At 42.0% G+C, this 20,598-nt stretch overlaps 2 protein-coding genes across 3 annotated transcripts in view; one reads left to right on the top strand and one right to left on the bottom strand.

Annotated features, from left to right (window-relative positions):
• The window catches only part of cox17 (cytochrome c oxidase copper chaperone COX17), a 192,135-nt gene that overhangs the window by 108,396 nt on the left and 63,141 nt on the right, over positions 1 to 20,598 (top strand). The window lies entirely within an intron of this gene.
• The window catches only part of lats2 (large tumor suppressor kinase 2), a 35,669-nt gene that overhangs the window by 5,768 nt on the left and 9,303 nt on the right, over positions 1 to 20,598 (bottom strand). The window contains exons 1-7 of one of the 2 annotated variants that reach the window (XM_084362251.1): positions 8,238 to 8,323; positions 6,958 to 7,090; positions 5,193 to 6,793; positions 3,125 to 3,352; positions 2,541 to 2,895; positions 2,127 to 2,309; positions 1,028 to 1,134 (exon numbers count right to left, since the gene is read on the bottom strand). In XM_084362251.1, coding sequence (XP_084218377.1) covers positions 1,028 to 1,134; positions 2,127 to 2,309; positions 2,541 to 2,895; positions 3,125 to 3,352; positions 5,193 to 6,793; positions 6,958 to 7,087 — 2,604 coding nt within the window. In that variant the 5' untranslated portion in view covers positions 7,088 to 7,090; positions 8,238 to 8,323. Of the gene's footprint in view, positions 1 to 1,027; positions 1,135 to 2,126; positions 2,310 to 2,540; positions 2,896 to 3,124; positions 3,353 to 5,192; positions 6,794 to 6,957; positions 7,091 to 8,237; positions 8,324 to 20,598 lie in introns of those variants that run through there. The other variant, XM_084362250.1, reaches the window with a different exon arrangement.

Below are 20,598 nucleotides of genomic sequence, written 5' to 3' on the forward strand. Positions count from 1 at the left end.
GGGATGGTGCTTGGTGTAATGAGTTGGCTGAACTGACCCTTTAACAAAGGTTACAACTTTGTCAGAGTATCATTCCCCTTCTCGGTTATTCATTTCAGTCTGACTGTAAGTAAAGCAGTTTTTGTTCTTCTTGGCTATCCCAGTGGTGGCTGGTCAATAGGGGCGCATGTACGGTGTACAGTGTATAGTACAGTGGCTCTATTGGATCTTTCCATGACCACAGTATTAGCCATTGTCAGCTATACTGGTCCACCACAGCAGATGGCAACAACATAACAGAACAGGGTTGGTTAGTAGCAAGAAAGTTGTGGCCATTTTTTAAATTCACTATTGTATATATTGTATAATGGATATGGCAGTAGGTCTTAAACAGAAAAGCATGACATGGAAAACAGAAATTAATGTACGTTAAGCATTTATGCTAACTTTAATTTATTTTCCAAGTCGAAGGATTGTTTGGTTTTCTAGAGGATCTTTACTGCTTGGTGAGAACAGAGACAGATGAGGTGTTTGTGCTGAGCTGCTGGATTTGTGTTTGCTTTTCTGATTCATGCATTCTGACTGCATGACGAATGGTATCTGTCTTTTATGCATGAACCCAGAGAAATTGAAGTAAATTCCTGTCATTGGTTCAGAGTGAATTCTAACTTCTAACAAACTACACTGTATTTCTCCTGTCTCTGTCCTCAGATTCAAAGTTTTGTCACTGTGTTGTTATTTGGTGCCACTGTCACTGCCACTGTGGTGCGATTTCAAATGGCCATGCTCTCACCTGGCCAAACAAACTAAGTAAAGGGAGGAAACCCTGCAGAGATTTGGTGACAGGCTCCAAAGATGATGTCCAAAGACTCATTCATACCTGGGAGTTGCCTAGAGAGACGTAGGACGGCAGATACAATGTGGCACTGTTTAATTGACCTGGCCTACTGCAACTGAACTGATCCAGGGACACCAGGCTGACATTCACTTATTCGTCAATAATTTCATTTATGAGCCAAAGTGTAGGGTATTTTTCTCCTTCACTGACCTTGATCTGAGTCTCTGTAGGTGTTGGGGCCAGGAAGGGTGGCTGTCCCACCAGCATCTCAAACAAGATCACTCCCACGCTCCACCAGTCACACAGCTGGGTGTAACCTGCACACAAGACACAAGTATGAGATTCATCTGTAGGTCCTCTCATTTTCGAGACAAACATACCACACAATTCAGCATAATTAGTATGCGTATGAAGTACACACTCAAACAATGAAGCCTGGCTAGAGATGTTAACATTACACCAGGATCAACAGTGTAGAACTCGTAGCCCTTTTAATACATAGTACAATTATTTTCAACTGTAGGACAAAAACAAGGCTGCAGTTTCTTCCGTGTTCAACACAACAAAAAACGGTCTGTTCCAGTATTTATGGATAGGTTGTCTAAGTATTCTATTTTTGATTTACAGGATAAGAGAAATCTAATACCTAAAATAAAAACGTCAATTTGGCAGAGACACTTTTGTCACAATTTGAAATGAAAGAAAAATCCATTTTAGCCGGGTTTGTTTTCCTGTGACATTTATATGTACTGAAAAGGAACTTCTAACTGATTATGAAACAATCTTAATTTAATGTTGATAACTAGACATGAGCAAAGACAACCATCACAGAGATTCTGTATAATTAGAACAGTTATTCTTAATGACTGTCACCAGGTTGGATTCTGACTCATCTGGGTCAGACAAATTTTAAACATTTTTTTTATGGTGGAATGCTGATGATGGCATGAGGTCAGAAGCTGCTCTGTAGTCTGGTGGTACAGCACTAAAACAAAGTTAACTCTTCTCACACTTCTGTCCAGAGAGGCTGTTAGAATTATAATACAAAAAGATTATTAAGTTATTGTCACCTGTCACAACAGATGCTAACCTATCGTGATTACCTTTAAATTCTTTAAACTTCATCCCTGCCGGCCATTACATGTATTCTCTTTCCAACCATGAGCTACTCATAACAGTGTCTCTGTGTGAAACAGGCTACTGATTGGCTGCCTTTACACAAAGCAGCAGTGTCTAAACTCTTATATTGTGGTGGTTAAATATCCAAATAATAGGTTGTGCAGCAGTTATCCATCATATTTTCACCCACCTTTGCGCAGCAGCACCTCCGGTGCAATGTAGTTTGGTGTTCCCACCAGTGAATGAGCCAGGCAGCGCTGATGCTGCCGGTTGGCGCGCTGCTCCAGTGTCATCAGACGGTCGCCACAGCGACAGTTCGACACGTCGTCCCAGAAGTCACTGGGCTCCATACTGTCCTGTCTGACGTGGCTCCCTGGAAACAGAAGAAGGGGAACAATGCTGTTTAACATAACACACTGCCTGGATTAGCTGGAGATCTGAAAGATCTATATGAAATCTGATTCTCCATTAGAAGTCAGTGAGATGTAGTTTTAATAAGAATCTGTGAATAGTACTTTCATTAGTGTATTGTTAGATGTTACAAGGTTGCATATTTACAAAATCCATTGCACCCTCACAGACTCTTCACAAGAAGGACACTCACCTTTCTGGTAATACTTGGAGTTGTGTGTCCAGCGGAAGCCCGTGCACAGGCCAAAGTCTGTCAGCTTGATGTGTCCGTCCAGGTCGATAAGGATGTTGTCGGGCTTGATGTCGCGGTGGATGAAGCCCATCTTGTGGACGCTCTCGATGGCCAGTGTCAGCTCCGCCACGTAGAAGCGTGCCAGTGGTTCGGGGAAGACTCCCATTCGGATGAGCAGGCTCATCATGTCTCCTCCGGGGATGTAGTCCATGACGAAGTAGAGGCTGTCACGGTCCTGGAAGGAGTAATAGAGACGCACCACCCACTCGTTGTCTGCCTCAGCCAGGATGTCTCGCTCTGCTTTCACATGGGCCACCTGAACCAAAAAGTGCTCATTTGAACTAGTTGGTATTACAACATGTCATCTTTAGTTCAAACAGCAGAAAGAATGTCAACAAAGGTGCAAAATGGCTGTGCCTCATTAAACATGGTAAAAAAAGAGGTGAATGCTTCTATGTAACAGGCACAAACCCACAGGTTTTAACTTGAGACTTCTTCAAAACAGTAGTACTGTGACCTACATGAACAACAACGTATCAAATCACCTGGTTGCGGTTGAGGACATCTTTCTTGCGCAGCGTTTTCATGGCGTAAAGTGCACCGGTGTCCACCTTACGTGTAAGACACACTTCACCAAAGGCACCAATGCCCAGCGTCTTGATTTTGACAAACATGGACTTGTCCATTTTGGCACGACGTAGCCTGTTGTAGTTTGACTCTTTCTGGTTCAGCATCTTCCTCATCTGTTCTTGCTCTGCTTCTGATAGGCCAGCCTGAGCAGGAAGGACAGAGGGGGAAGAAAGATGGTGAGTGGAACAAATAATGTCGACACATCCTTTCAAAAGCAGTCTCAGAACAACTTAAATACCTTTGTTTTCGTTTATGATTATTAATGACCTTGGAATGCTTTATGAGCTGAACCCTGTGTCCTGACCCCCTAACTGTCTGGGACAAGCTGTGTTTTTTTTTCTCTTCTAAAAATGCCTTTCAATCACTTTAAAGTGGGTCAAAAGGGCAGAGGCCAAAGTCATGACTTAGGACAGGCTCATGCAAACACAAGTGTGAACTCACTGACTTCTCATTCCAGGACAAAGGCCTTGTTGTCTAAAACAAAGTCCTGAGGGAGAATTCTCTGGATGACAAACCTCTTGGACATCACATCTCCGTACAACTCAATATCACTCTTATCTCATATACAGACAAACACTTCACCAGCAGTTGACCATTAACCAAAAAGTGCTTATGCATTAATCCTGACAGATTTCTGAAGCACGTTGGAAAGTTTCTTAATTTATTTTCTGCCTACAGACATTTTCTTTCAGCACTATGAACTTTCAAAGACCCAAAGCTTGTTTGAGACAGTGGACAAATTGCTGCTATAAGTATTATTTATTTGTCTACATTTCTTCAGTTGATGCAGTCCAGGATGTCTGGGAACTGATGGATGTCTGCTCTGTTGAAAAGCACCACATAATAATGTAAACTTGGCTGTTTTTATCAAAAAGAAAAATGTTGCTGCTTGGCTTGCCAAATAGTCAATACTTACATAATCTTAGTTTGACACAAAAATAAACATACCAGCCATGTTTCCTATGATAACAGATCTCAAGCACGTTAAAACTCTCAACTTTTTTCCCTAAAAATAACAGCTGCTGGGAAGTTATAAAATCACTCTGAACACTTCATTATATACATATCATTTGGAGAATGGTCTGCAATAATACACAGTGTACACAGTTTGTGGTAAATGGGCTAAAACATGGAATACCAGGTGTGCTCTGTTAATTCTTCTTTAAAGAAGCTTTCCAGTGAAGCCAAAAGGTAGATAAGGTTATTCAAAAAGCTTTATAGAATAACAACAGCGAAGCAAATTACAGGATATGCAAGGCATTGTCGAAGGGAGCATTGCTTCCATCCAATCCATAGAACTATAGTCTACAGAAAAGCACAGGAAGGTATTGTCTTCGCTCCCAGGATGTATTTCTACAGTCTGTCTTGAAAGTCTGTACAGAACATGGAAAAGTGGCATTTATATATGTTGCTCCCTCTGCTTGGAATCAGTTGAAAAATTGCCTGAATCTTCAGGAGCTGGTCTCCCTGAATGCATTTAAAGTGACTCTAAATAACTTGGATGACAGGAAGTCTGACTGTAAATGTTTTAAACGTTGAGGAACGTTTTGATATTTTATGAGTCAGCAATTTGTTCTCCATCTTCACTTTAATTATGTTATGCTTATTACTTCTGCTTAGGAGTTTATGTTTTCACTCGTGTCTGTCTGTTTGTTTGTCAGCAGGATTACACAAAAACTACTTAAGACATTTCAACGAACCTTAGTTGGACGATGGGTCTCAGCCCAGAACAGACCCCATTAACTTTTGGTGCAGATCTGATTGCAGGAATATTTTTTCAATGTCAAACATTGCACGATATGGTGATTTTCATTAATTTCTCAGGAAATAATGCATGAAAAAAATCAGGTGTATCTAGGTCCAAAAGAGGACTGCTGGGCTTTGGTTGAGGTATGTGCTCTACTGAGCGCCATTCTTGTCTTATGTCTGCAACTGTGTAGCTGTGCGGCTGCCTGCAATGAGTTAAGTCAAGGGCTGTCTTACCTTGGACATCTCTTGTTCTAGCTGAAGCCTGCGGTTCAGTTTTTGCTGGTGGGTCTTCATCACATTCTCTATGTGCTGCTCCATGTAGAACTTGAAAGCGAAGGGTGAGTAGGTCTTGATGCGCGACTCTCTCTTCTCCTCATCACGTCCGTTCTTCCTCACAGGAACAGGTGACGTCTGGATCTGCTTCTTGTCTTTCACTGTTTTTTCTCCCTTACCCATCTTCGTCTTCTCTTTCACCTGCTGGCTCTCCTCGGCCTTCCCGCTCCCTCCACTGCCGCCATGTGTGCTTCTGGCTGCAGGGTTGCTGAGGTCTGGCGCTCCACACATGGCTCCAGCTCCTTCCAGGGCCCCTGGCTCACCAGCTGGACCAGACATGAGCAGGTTTTTGGGATAAGGGGGTGGTGGGCAGCGTGGCTCCTGAGCAGGCTCCAGAGGGTAGGGCTCCTCTGGCATGTAGGCCAGAGGCTCACCTGCGTCCTGGGCCTGAGCAGTCATCCAGCTGGGGTGACACGGTCCCACAGCCGTCTTGGGCTCTGGCCTCATCACACGGATACTCTTGACCGGCTGCTGGATGGGTGGGGATGTTACAGCCGTGATGGTGTTCGGAGGGCCCATGGAGGGGTCCTGTTTGCCGGCTGTGGGGGGTGCAGTCATAGCTGGCCGGACACCATTGGGCCCCGCAGAGCGACTGTTGAAAGAGTTGGTTCTGCTGGGGACACGCACCTCCCCCCTGAATGGGCCCTGGGGTTGGGGCTGCCTAGCTGGAGGGGCCCCTTCAGGACCAGGAGGCCCCGCCCAGTGGTGCTCATACAGATCCAGGTTGAGGCTGGCCCTGGATGGCGTCATCAAGCCCTGGGGCATATCAGAGAAGTCAGGACCCATTGCTGCCACCGCTCCAGGGGAACGGGACATCATGTGAACCTGGTGGGAGGTGGGGCTGGCCTGCCGTGGGTGGGAATGAGGGGGCAGGTACAGGTTAGCGGGGTACCCTCCCCCTCCTCCTCCTGGACCGTTCTGGCCCATAGCACCTTTCCCCTGCATGTTGACGTAGTTGTCTGGGGGTGCCATGGGGGGCGGTGCCATCTTGTTCTGGAAGGAGGCGGTCCTCTTGACTCCATAGCCTGCAGGCTCCATCATGTGTGGCCTGGCGTGGCCATAGTCATAATGGGGGCCTGGGACTGGGCCCCCTGGTGGCTGAGGCTGGAGCTGCAGAGGCTGGCCAGGGACGTTGTAGCTCATCATGGGCCCATGCTGCTCCATGCCACCAGGGTAGCCCTTCTGCTGGGCACCTGGAGGGTACATGGTATTGGCTGGGTTGCCCTGGGGGGCCATCACTGCTGGATAGGTCCCCATACTGGGAGGTCGACCCATTGGGTTTCCCATGGCAGGGCCCTGTGCTGCACTAGCCGGGGGCATCATGTAGTTCATTACAGGTGGAGCGCTCATGTAGGGTCTGGGCATCTCACCCTCAGGGCCGTATCCAGCTGGCCCATCATACATAGGAGCCCCCATCTGGTGGTATGGAGGCATGGCACCTGCCTCACCTGAGGCATCTAATGGAGGTCGGTGGTCCATTGAGTTTGGCATGCCAGCTTTTCCTGAAAGGACAAGAAGTAAGGTTACTCAATATATTAAGCAATTATAGCAATCTGATGTAACTTTCTGTTCTGATAAGTAACAAGATCAGGACATACAGTACAAGAGAAATGAAGAGCATATAAAAATCCACCAGCCAAAGTCAATTCATTGAGGTTGTATGTACCTGGTGAAGTCTGCTTGATGACACGGACGATGAGCTCATTGCGAGGGTCAAGGTAACCCATTTTGCTGATGTACTCTAAGGCCGCTTCGATGTTCCTACTTCCTGTCTGCTTCAGCGCCCGCACCGCCATCTCCTGTGAAGCACATACATAAACAGACTTGTTTAAATCTGTTGTTTAAAAACAGATTTTTAAAACCAATTTTAGAGTCTAAAATTGGTAGAAATTCTAATGAAATCAGGAGCTGTTTGATCAAAGAGTAAGTACAAAAGAAAATCTGGCCAGACATTCAGTACCTGCTTTTCATACTCAAACACACAAAAACACAAGCTTTAGAGACATGCTGCAAGTATTTGCAATTAATCACAAAAAATACACAAACACAGGGAGATAAACTGCCCTGAAAGATGTCACCCAACATAAAAACACACATTAATAAAAGGCTCAGTAGGTGATCAAGCACCTGCATCCTCTCTACTTCGGGTTACATACCACTGACTTCCTGTGCCTGTCACAACAACACACAAAAACATTCCACCATAACGAGGTTAAATGGCCATTAGAAATTGAAATGATAGTTTCTGGAAATGGGAATATTTTAAATACATGGGGATGGAAGAATACATTTCAAATGTGTGTTGCTTTATGTTTTAAAGTGAAATAGATGATTTGAGAAAACAAATTGAAACTTGAGAAATGGTTAAAGCAAAAACGATGAGCGAACAGATCCTTAGTCAGCATTCAAAGAAAACTCTGAGCCAAGGCAATTATCATACCACTACATGATTTATAATGGGGCAATTATTTCATGTGAATGATTCAGTAGTTGTAGGCCAGCAGCAGGGTGCGGTCCTCTACCTCTGTGGCAGTTACAGACCATCTTTACTGGGAATGACCAGTAAAAGCTCCTTTTAACAGACAACACTGGTGTTTCTGCATTAACTGCACAAACTGTATATCACTACAATCCATTCTCCAAAGCTAACTGTAGCAACTTGCACACATTTTTCCTTCCTTGCTTGGGTTTGGTTCATTTCAGTATAGTTTAAGACTCAGCACTTGTTGTATTTGCAGTGAATATCATGTCACCTTTACTTTCAGTCACAGTCTCAGTCACACAAATTGTGTTGATTAAAATTTAAAGCGCAGATGAATCTATGCTATGTTGTCAGAAGACCAAACACAGAAGACAAGCAATAACACATGGTGAAAAAGGTCATGGGAATTTGGAAGCACACAATATTTAACATTTCTGCACTAAAATGTCCAAAAATGACTTGACCTTTGTCCAAATGTTGTTGAGTTGTGTGACATTATGCCAAATGTTTCAAATATATGTTCAAAAAGTGTCAAATGTGTAACTTTTCAAGGTTATGGTGTGTTTCATTTGTTTGCTTATCGCTATAACTACAAGGAGAGAGTCAGAGTGTGGAATATGACTAATCGCTACAGAATAGAACTTTTCTGGCTGAGTCACTTTTCTTAAGCAATGGTGGTTGTTTTACTATGAAGACAACAACTCCCATGATCCCACACTACTTATGTCTTTGTTTTTACTGAGAGACCGCTAGTGGCAGACATTACAAACTGTGCTAACTGATTTAGTTGACATAAGATATGAAAACACTTAAATACTGTAACCAAAGAGAGATTGTGTGTTATTTTCAACTGCTCTTCGACATTTCGCAGCGAGTTGACTGCATTTTCCATCCTCTTCATGTAAAATGGCATTCCATTATATTATTTGCTGGTTGCCTCGTCTCCCTCTTCAATCATGCATGGGCAACTCATCCCTAGCTCAAACAGGTGGGCCACTGTAAAAGCCTAGAGGTATGTAGGTCACCTATGTGAAAAATGTTGGTTAACCACTTTGGCATTTTCTGTTCATCAGCTGCCATGTAATTTATGATTAAGACACAGCGGCAAAAATGTGAAGGAGCAAACATGCAGAGCATTCCTTTAGTTGCGTTTACGGCCTTTTATCAAACAATGCCGATCATTCCTTTGGTTCGTGTTAATTTAAAGCAGGAGATCTTTAAAGTTTTCCAGCTCATGAGTTAAATGAAAAATCCATTCACTCACGCCTCAGACCAAGACACCATCACATGTACTGAAGTTGCAGCAAGACACAGACACCACCGATTGTGGATCTGATTTATAGATTAAAATGTTGGGATTTACATCAAGATGATATAAAAGGGCAACAAAAGCTAAACTGACAGTTTCATAGACTTTAGTAATAAAGTGTTAGCACAGTTGCTACAGAACATTGCAAGAAATGAGTCATGGTAGTGAAACAGCACAGAGAGTAACCTACTGTGTTATATCCCACACTCCCACTTTGTGTTAGGGATCGGCCGGTATGAGTTTTTCAGGGCCGATGGTGATAATTAGTAATCAAGGAGACATACCCAGAGGTGACTGGAACAAGGAATAACCACTGATGAAATGTACCAAACTACATTTTACTCACTTAGTTTTGAGTTTTTTCATTTTCTGCAAATCTATACTTCCACTCCATTACATTTATTCGATAACTTTGGTTACATGTTGCAAGTAGTAGCCTATCAAGACTGAACAATCTGAATCTGCACACATAACTAATCATATACTACTGTGGACAGGACATTGAGTAAACCACAGAATGATAACTACAGACACAGAGAGAGTGCTGCATCACAGCCAAAGTAGTGCATTTTTAAATGGATTTATTTTATCAGCAATCCGACACAAAACACCACAGATTGCAATAATCAGAACAATGCTGAATATCGGCCCTGATAACCGTCTGGTCTCATAATCAGTCAACCCCTACTTGGTATATGATGCACAAGGTCAACCTGTCCTATATTAGGCTTAATATATACACACACACCACATGTTACTATACTGAAATTTCAATCAAAGTTTGTCATTATATAACAAAATGTTGTTTCTGTTTATCTATATTTGGTGTCTGTGGGCTAATATTAATTAGCAAAAACCTCTCTAATAATATATTTTACTTAAATTCTTCATGAAAACACTGCCCTGTATTTGCGATTTGAAATAGATGTACACATTAAGTTGATGTACCCCACCTGCAAATCAAAAAGGTGGGGGAACAAGACCATGAAGAACTGCCTTGATCAACTTCCTGTCTTTTCCACAAAAGTACAAACAAAGAGGATTGCAGAGAGTGAGATAAACAGAACAGAACATCGGCCTTTCCCTCTCCAACTGAGCGACCCACACCTAGGTGAAGAAAACCCCTCAAATGGCATATGACTTAACTGCAAAGACATTTCAACTCAGACCTCTGCCCGGCCGCTCAGAGCTGCTTTCAGGTGCCCCTGCTGGCCACATGCAGGAATGGCAGTCTTCTGCCTTTTACAGATGACACTTCAGTCACTCATAGAACCACAGTAAGAACTGAACCACTGAATTGAATCCTAACAGAATTAAATCCTTGTTTTACTTGTTAAATTACAACAACAACAAGCTATAACTAACTAAATGTGCTTCACATGTTTAACCTAAATGCATGATTTTTATTATTATATTGCCATTATAATTTGTTACAAATTAAAAGAAGGCACAATTTAAAAGAAACGGGCAGAATTTGAAGGTAGCTTGAAAACTACATGGGGAAGTTTACCTGCTAACTGCTGCTCACTATATGCTGTAGACATCTTTGTCTGTAGCTAGCTGCCATTGGCAAGTAGCTGAATTAGCCGCCCAGCTTAGTGGCCCTTTTAGCTATTAGCTGATTGGAGTCTGCCCATTTGGTCTATGTCAAGTTTGAATGAAATGTATTTTACAGTGAGTTAACAAGGTGATCTACGTTCGTCTCCATTTGGTTAAAGAGATGAACTTGAGTTCATAAGGGCTATGCTATCAGACTATCACCTCTTGAGGTACAAAGTGGTATTATGAGACAGGACGGGCCAGGGCTAGCTGGTTGGCATGCTAACTTAAGTTGATATCTCTGCAACACAAAACATAGACGTCTTAGAGATAACATCAACGGTGTCTTCACACTCTGTAGCTCATTTTTTTTCAATGGTTTAAACCAAGTCTCTGGCCATATCTTACATATCAACCCTTTAATCATTTATCTGATTCCTTGAATAGCTTCACATTATGGCAATAGGGAGATAATCATTATCATATAGTTGTAGTTTTACACCATTAATATAAAAAAAGCTGTGATTCTCTTCCTCTATTATAATATATGTACTTCATTTATGGACTCTTGTAATGGCCTCTCCACTGCTCTTTCCAAAAAGACCAATAAACAACTAGAGCACATCAGACTGCTGCTGCCAGATTTCTTACAAGAACCAGGAGAACCGAACACACTGTTCCTGCTCTTAAATTTTAACAATTGCTTCAAGACCATTTTAGAAGATTTTAAAGTACTGTTGCTGGTTTATAAATCACTCAGCAGCCTGGTCTAGTAGTCAGATAGAGGTGCAACAAGTCAGAGCCAAAACAATTAAACTGCAATTATCTGCCAAGCTGTGGACAGATGGAAGCAACTTCCTGATGATCCTCATTGTGCAGCAACTTCAGCTGCCTTCATATTAAATAAAACTCCCTTTCTTCAGCCCTTAAATCATTTTTAATGGTGCACTTTTTGTCATTAGTGTATCTGGAGCAACTTATTACTGGACCATCACTGCACTTTATGGAGGTTACAATGAGGTGTTGGAGGGTTGAGAGGTGTTGATTAAACTGCATGGCCACTTTGGAGGCCTGCAGTTCTTGCTATATTTATTATATTAAACTGCAGACACCCCCATTTTCTATCTTTTTTTTAAATGTTGTTCTAATGTATTTTGTCTTGAAGAACTTTGAATCAGGCCTGTTTTTAAAACATGCTTTACAATTTAACTGCTTGGCCTGCTATGCAACATTAGCATACTGTATGTCATTGAGACATGTTGTCTACATGTCTAACTAACTTCGAAACCGTTGCTAGAAGAACAAAAGGAAATGCAACAACAAGTAGAAAGAGAGGTTTTATCCCTGTGCAGCCATGTTGTGCCCCTTCCGCCTGCAGTTTCTCACACACTGTCCAACTTTATCTGTTGCAAGGACACTAAATCAAACAGAAAAGGACCAAACAGCAACTGTGGGCACAGTCAGCTCTCAAAGCCAGGAAATGCCAAGGCCACACACTTTTTCTATGCCTTGTGTAACGTGTGTGTGTGTGTGGTGTCCATCACAGTGCGTCTGTATAGGTGTAAATACACTACTGCATGAGACGTGCACACGCCTGCTTTGGTTTACTCCCACTGCATCCGCATGCACACATAACTATGTCCCTGAGCCAAAGACTGACCATCCACATACACACACACACACACACACACACACACACACACACACACACACACACACACACACACACACACACACACATCACTGTTTATACTTTGTTTCCTGTGTGTACGTGTGTGTGTGTGTGTGTCTGTTGCATTCCTGTGTAGCGAGTAGAGAGTGCTGGCTGCCAGAGCCGCCCAGTAATGTCACATTATGTCCTTCTCTCACTCGATCTTTCTACCTCGTTTGCTTTCCTCGTGCTTCTCATCCACAGCTCTTTCTAATTCCAATTTTGTTTTAATGTGTATGTATAGTAATGCAGAATTCATTTAGTATTTTTTGACACAACTGTCTTTATCAGACAGTACAGTATAGAGTAGAAAGGAAATTAGGAGAGAGGTAGTAGAGGGATGACTTGAAACAAATGTCCCCAGCAAGACTTTAACAGGGCACATAGTGGTAACATGGCCTAAAGGCAGGGGTATGCTCAAAACACAGTAGTATGAACAGAACAGAGAAGTGAAGCTGTTCTGAACAGCCGCACGCGAAGGTCAAAGGTGCCAGCTATCATAGAGAGGGGCGAGCCGCAACACAAATGACTCAAATGGAAATCTCTCCATAAAGACATTAGAGTTTCACTCACTTTTCACTGAAAAAAAAGAGCCTGAGAGAAAACTGTGTGAACTAGGAATGAATGTCAGATTGTGGCACACACCCTTTCCAAATCATACCTCTGTTGGCGTATACTGACACCTTTAAACACCTTGACCTCCAAGACCCACAAATAATTATTTTAAAAGAACACGAGACAAGATAAGTTTACATAATACTACAGTATCAAAGTATCATAGTTTCAATGCTTGAGAAGTGTTAGCTAAGTGGGCTAAGCAGTAATGATAATGTTGGTAGTATTCACTCGATAAAGTCAGTAATCTACCTCTTCATGAATGAATGATACAACCAATCGCTCTAAGAAAGAAGATTAGCATCCTGGCACCATGGAAAACACTCATTCAGGTAAACTGACAGGACGTGCCAGAGGTAGAGGCCATAAATCATGCAAGGTATCATGGGGGCTAGGAATAAGGTGGATAGGGATCAAAAAGAGTTTAATGTTTTACAGAAAGAGAAAAGGGAAGCATTATCATACGAATGTATGACGCATGTTCAGTATCCAACAATAGATAACACAAATGGATTTTTCAGTGTCTTTAAGAACTATTCTTTCACTTGCCTTCTTCAATGTGGAATAGACTATGTGCAGAAGTAGGAAAAGAGTGAAGAGCAGATGGAGACTTATAGAAGACAACAGTTTTCTCTTTCTGCTGTCATGATCTCTTTTTTTCCACGAAACCACAAATATCAAAGCTGACATTTAACAGTCCTGTGACAAAAAGTTATATGACAACTGAGAAATAAACTGAGCCATCAAAACACAGTAATACTGACTTTTATCTCTTTGAGTGTGTGTGTGTGTGTGTGTGTGTTTGTGCACTGGGTGGAGGCGGGCCTGGTGACCCCGGCTGTCATGGCGACAGATGTTCCTCGCTCACATTCCTCAGCCCAGGAAGCAGGAATTCAAGCTATTTGCATTCTGGATAGTCTTTCTCCCATCTCTTCTTCTTTCTCTGTGTCTGTCGAAAATATCCAGGCTACATTTGTACCCTTGTCATAATGGTTGCGGGCCGCAAGCCGCCGAGTTATCCCAACCGCATAATCACCAGCGTAAAAACTCTACACACAGACACACAACAACTGTTCTGGCAGACTGACACAACGAGCACAAACTCTGGCTGAGGTACTCACACACAAACGCACACTATTTCTTTGCATGAGGGCGACAGTCAGGAGTGTTTTTTGATATTAGCTTTGACCCAATTCTAAAAAACATTCCAGCATGGGACCCTTCAAATCAAAGCCATATGGGCGGATGTTCAGGAGCCAGATGGATGGACACGCCGAGAGGGACGTCCATGCATCATTTCCACACAGAGAGCCATAAAACCTGTGCTGTCTTCCTCATCCATGGAAGCGATGTGTACGACAATGCTTAAGCGAGGTTAAAATTATTACAGTGTGAGCTGAGGAAAGCCACGTCCTCTCCCCAACATACAAACCATAAACACTAACACACCGTCATGTCCTGTTGGCCTCATGGTTACATAAACACTGCAGTGTTTGCTCGCTCACACGCTGAAGGCTTTAATATGCTCAGCATTCCCTCCTAGCCACAGTTTGTACCATACGTACAGTAGAAGGCCTGTGATGACGGCCGAGGAGTTTAGGAAGGAAAGCGCTGGACGCGCCCCTTCTTCTCTTCATTTCCTTTCTTTCCCTGTCATCTCGATGCGTGGCATGCCGACCCCCCCACCCACGCTCCCCCTCCAAAACATTTCCTCCTTTAAAAAAGTGATTATGTAACGGGCCACATTGCTCTATATTTGCAGCTGGAGAAGACGGGAGAGACGAATAGGAGGAGGACGACGAGGCTAGCTGATAAGAGTTGGGCTGAAAACAGGGCTGAGAAGAAATGAAGGAGAAATTAGGTGAGGGGTGTTTAAGGACAAAGAAGCTGATCTATGGCAGCCTTGATGGCTCTGGAATATACTTGAAAAGGAAAAAAACAGAGACCCAAAGGTCTGCGACCTAAAGTGGAGGCCATCACAGTGAAGCAGCCAGAGCTGTAAGACATCCAGAGCAACAATACTGATGTGTTATTAATCGCACACACACACACACACACACACACACACACACACACACACACACAGGGTGTGTACAGCTAATGAGACACAAGTTTGTTATCAACATGTAGAATTAGCATAGAGAGAGCTCTCTGATTGGCTGTTTAGACCGCTGAATCAACAATTTCCCCCATACAAGGCAGGTTACTTCCCATTTCACCTCCGCCTTTTCCTCTCTGCTTCCACGACCTCATAGTAAAGTAAACCAAACTGCTTTATTGAGAAACATTTGATCAGACATGAGGGCTTTTCACATACATTAATCTGTAGTTATTTTCACAATCAATCATTTAGTCTGAAAGTACAAAACATTTTGAAAAATGCTAATCACAATTTCAGAGAACCTAAAGTGACGGGTTCAAATTGCTTATTTTGTCCAAAGCCCAAAGACTCTTCATTCACCATCATATATGACAAAGGAGCTAAAAGCAGCAAATGTTTGACATTTTTGCTTAAATGTGTAATTGTTAATCAAAAATAGTTGGCAACTCATTTCATCATTCATACATACACAGTATTCTCAAATATTCTCACATCATTGCAAGAGGAAACGGATTGTGGAGGGAAAATGGCTGCTTAGTTTGTTTGCTTGCTATGTTTCTTGAGAGTATGAACTCAGACCACTGACTTGCATATATACAGTATATAAAGTGTATACTGTATCTATTCAATAAGCGACACAGTTTGTTTCCAAGAGAGCCAGAGGGACGAGAAGTTCAATTCGCTCATCAATAATGATTATGTTGCACTTTTGTTGATACTGAATATCCTCGTGTAAACAAACTGTTCTGTAATCTCACACTTTGGCATTTGTTTTTCGTCTAAAACGTTGCTAAAGTAAGTAATGTAATTACTGGATTCTTTATTACACCTGTTTTTAATGGAATTTACTTCAGTTATGATTAATCATTCATCACTGCTTCAACATTAATGAATAGAAACAATTATTTAAAATGTGCATTCCTAGTAAGAATGGAGAAACACATACATGTACAGAGACACAAAGACTGTAAGTTGAGTCTGACGGAGCAGAGACAGGGGGAAGGAGAGGCGACATGTTGGGTGGCGACTCGACTGCAGCAGAAGGAACTGTTCCACCCTGCTGCCATTGAATGTTCACTTCCTGTTTGTATTGACTGGGCCAGTGCTGCTCTGGTTCATTTACAATGGTGGCAGCAATGGAGGTCAACTAGCTGAGGAAATGGCTGCCATTGTAGCCTAAAGGTTTTTCACAGTTTCCTCTATTATCTCTAACAGATGTTAGAAATGCAGAGGAGGAGCACCAGTGTTTAAAATTAACTTCCATTCTCTCTTGCCATTCCAGGAGTCTTTTTTCTTTTTAAGTTATCTTATATACTTGGATATATGCTAAGTCATATACTTGAAGGTGGCCATTAGAACAGTTTGTTATGTTCAGTATTGATGGTGGGGAGACACCGCTGTGCAGACACCGCTGTGCAGACAATGCCAACAATTTTTTATGAAAATGAAATACCTCATTTTATGCAGCACTTCTGTGAACTTGAATGACCTCAGGGTCAGTAAAAGATATTAATCTGAGAGACAGGAGAAAATCCTTCCATTTTTAATCCATTTGCCATTTTACAACTTGCTAATGTTTTCAATTTTGCTGTTAGTTGTGTTTTTTATGTTTAAACTTTACCGTAAGGATTATTTGAGAAAATTCCAACCGCCTCTCAAAACAAATGACATAATCTCCAAAATCCTCAGGAGTCAAGCCAGGTTTCTTGTCTGAGCTCCTTAGAGCACTTTGAATACTTTCAACCCTTTTATTTTTTTTCGCACGTTGATCCGCATGTTGTCTATTTGGTGTTCTTAAAAAAAACTGTTGCTATGTGTGTGCTAACACACTGTTAACCATCCAGAGAGCAGAGCAACAGCTCAACACCGCTGCTGTCTCAGGCAGCGGCCTGTTTGGTACGGTGACTTTTAATTCTTGCGACTGCTGACAGTTTGGTGACTGATCGTTACTGATCACTTTTACTTCACTACAACCAATTACTGAACAGTAGTGGAAGAAGTATTCAGATCCTTTACCGAGGGAAAAGTACCATTACAACGATCTGAAAGTACTTCATTACAAGTAAAAGTTCTTCATTCAAAAACCTTGCTTAAGTAAAAGTATAGAGGTATTAACAGCAAAATGTACTTTAAATATCAAAAGTAGAGGCACTCATTCTGCAGAAGAAAGGCCCATATGACTGATATATTATGACATTATTAGATTATTGAACACTGATGCCTCAATTTCCAAAATGAACTCTGTTCTTGTAGCTGCTCATGGCGGAGCTAGTCTTAACTGGTAGAGTTGTCCACTGGTTCCCAAACTTCTTCCAAACATCGATAGATAAATCTGAACAGTCATGAGACGATAAATGGGACAGGAGAGAGAAAAGAAGAATTTCTGCTTCAAACCTAAATTCATTTATTGAAATATTTTTCATGAAATATTGAACAATCTGACCTCTTTTGGTCTCAAACCTGCTCGAGACTAACAGCACCCAGTCGTTCCAGGGATGATAGAAAATGTGTCTGAGATGGGCAGAGTTTCCCTGGGATACCTCTGGGACCAGAGGGATTTGTGTGTGTATGTATGAATTACTTAGCACTTAGCTAATGACAAACTGAACCAAGTGCTGTCTATAACGTGGTATATCTTCTCAGGTCACCTTATTGATGGTTACAACCAAGTTTCTACATCATATTTAAAATCATAACTGCATATTCAAATCTGCAAAGAGTGTGACTAAATTCCAGCCCTCCTCTCACTCCTCCTCCTGCGACTGAAATGTTACTAGGCAAAACCCTGAATCAGTCCCACAGTCTGTTTTTCTCTAAGTGACTAGTGACCTTAAAGAAACATGAAGCTTAAAAGCATGAGGCAACTGTCACACTGAAGTTATGCAGATAATCCAGGCATGTAAGACGTGGAGCAAAGGGCCTCCAATCAACAAACACCCAATAAACAGCAGGTCCTTGGCTGATAAGTTGGAATCGATTTGGCTTGGCCCCACAGCTTCTCCCTGCGGGGGCAGCCTCATAACTTAACTGGAGCGGGGAGGATTTCTTCATCGTTCTGTGCATTGGCTTGAGCTGAGCATTCTTCACATGCCGAGCTCCATCACAGGGCCTGTCCTCAAGCCGTTTAACCACTAGTGTACCAAATCTAAACTGCACCAGCTGCATTTTGTGATGAAATGCTGAGATTAAATTCCTAAATTTCATTTTAGGCTCATTCACTTTACTTGGAGTCATTTCCAGGACGCAGGGAAGCACAATATGGATAACCGATAAATACCTAATACCTCATGGCTGATATCAATAAGTCAACCAATAATTTCACTTTTTTGTTTGTTATAAAGAAGAGTAGTTGTCCGCCCACACAGGCAACAACAAGTTTGTCTCTCATCTACACTGCCTGGCTCTACCCAGGTGCAACAGTTTAATGTCATGAGCATGACGACAGCAATTTTCAACCTGGCAATTTTCCCCCAGGATATCCAACATAGATATTTTTCAAAGTAGTGCATCGAAGTTAGAAATTCCAGTATCGTGACAACACTGATCCAAACTAATACGTCTTTGTTGAAAAACTGGTGTCCACACTACTCCTGCTTCTGGAAACACTGCTGCCCTGTATTAGTTTGAAAACTTTTTAGTCAGACTTTTAAGTCTGGGCGTGTAGAGACGGAGACTTTTGGAAATGATGATGGAGACACCCCCATTCGCTTCCTGATTGAGTCTTATTAGTCACAACATGTTATTGCATGATTCGTCGCACCGCAAACAAGCAAGTTTACCCTTTTCAACATAAGAAAGCAAAGACATCGGCCTTGATGACCAGTGGTTAATCTAAAATAGATAACTCATTACAAGTGTCGCTGACCTAGCTGTCTATACCAGCAGCTGTTGTCTACTTAAATTCTGTATTTAATAATGCTTATTTTTAATAAGCTATTATTGAGGTTTTTATTATTTAGTTATCAGCCATACATGGAGTGCTGGGTTACGGTTGAGGCCAGGATGAACGACTGCCTGCTGGGAGAATTTTATCAATTAACTTGTGGTTCTAGAGGAATGGCTAGAAAACTTTTGAATCTCCAGATTAGTCCAGATCAACCTCAGCGAAAGACTAAGAAAAATGAGGATGCCCATGGAGGAAGCATGTACGTGTATTACCCGAGTGATGCAGGCAGGTAAATACATTGGCAACTAGTCAAAAATACAGTCTTTCCCATTCATCTTCAGTGGATCCTGAACCAGGATGAATCTCTGCAGTGTCACATCATATAATAAGCTTTCAGTGGACTTCCTGGTTCATATTTCGTCTAACAATCGTACATTGTAGCAACAAATCCACACCGACACAACCCTCCTTGCATTGTTTTTGGTACTGTCTGATTGAAACTGCCCTTAGTTTCAGCCCCAAAGCAATGTCAAGGTGGCACATGATGAATTTTCTTCCCCTTATGTAACAGGTGCAATGAATTGTAGTCATGCACACTTATACACTTTCAGTGTTTAACAGCATAAATTTAACTCCTTGCAGATGAAACTATCAAAACTTAAGTTTTAAATATGGGAGACGGATAAAATAAAAGTTTGGAGATATAATGTTGGGTTTGACGTCAACTCTCCCTCAGCTCAAGGGAAGTGAAGTGACCCCTGATTAACAGCGTCCACATGATGCCTTTACTCAGTGATTTCTGAGGCTTATGGGTGAGTGGACAAGAGGCCCTCACTTCCCATGGAAATACTCTTCTCTGGAGACGTTCGATGGCGCTCTCGCATTCCTCCAGCGGGACAGAGGGAGTGAACATCGAACAGCCCAGTTGGGAAACCCACCTGATGTTTCAACATTTCAACGCTCAGTCGAGCGTTACGTAACCGCAGCACTGTATACTTGGAAGGGAAGACTTGTATTGTATTGCATCTAAGAGTGTACGGCACTCCTGACTGCTTTCATTAAAAATTCCTGACTGAAGGAGGCAGAGCAGCTTCAGACATCTGAGTGAAGTGGCTTTCACAGCAACAGGCAAAACTTGCCAAGACACACACAATAGTAACATATTCATACACACTACAATATACCCTCTGTCTCTCTGCTTCTTGTCAATGTCTCACACATTCAAAGAGCAGAAGTGTAAAATATACTGGCACAATATGCTGCAGTACAAGAATGTGACAAATAGAAATGAAGAATAAACCACAATAGCAACTTTATCTAACCAGTAATGATTCCTAAATGTCACTTATTTTGTTTGTATGGAAGTGAAATTAAATTTAATCCATCCATCAACACTGAAAGAAGTCTCAACTGCTTCCTGTGAATTTTAAAATGAAATTCCAGTATTTTTAAACCAGAGCCCTATCTCTTATATATTTTGGTGATCCTGGCACTGCTGCAATAGCTGCAACATAATCCTTCACCACTCACAGGCTGAGGTTGTGATTGTAAGTGTCTGACAACATTACTTTAACGATTCCTCCAGAGAGAGACCTTTTTGTTAAATCGAATCTAGCAAGTTGAGTTGTTGCCTCATCTAGATTGTCAAAATAAGATTAAGATAC

The sequence above is a fragment of the Pagrus pagrus genome (genome assembly GCF_965226575.1).
Source record: "Pagrus pagrus genome assembly, chromosome: 9".
In the NCBI taxonomy this organism is placed as follows: Eukaryota; Metazoa; Chordata; class Actinopteri; order Spariformes; family Sparidae; genus Pagrus; species Pagrus pagrus.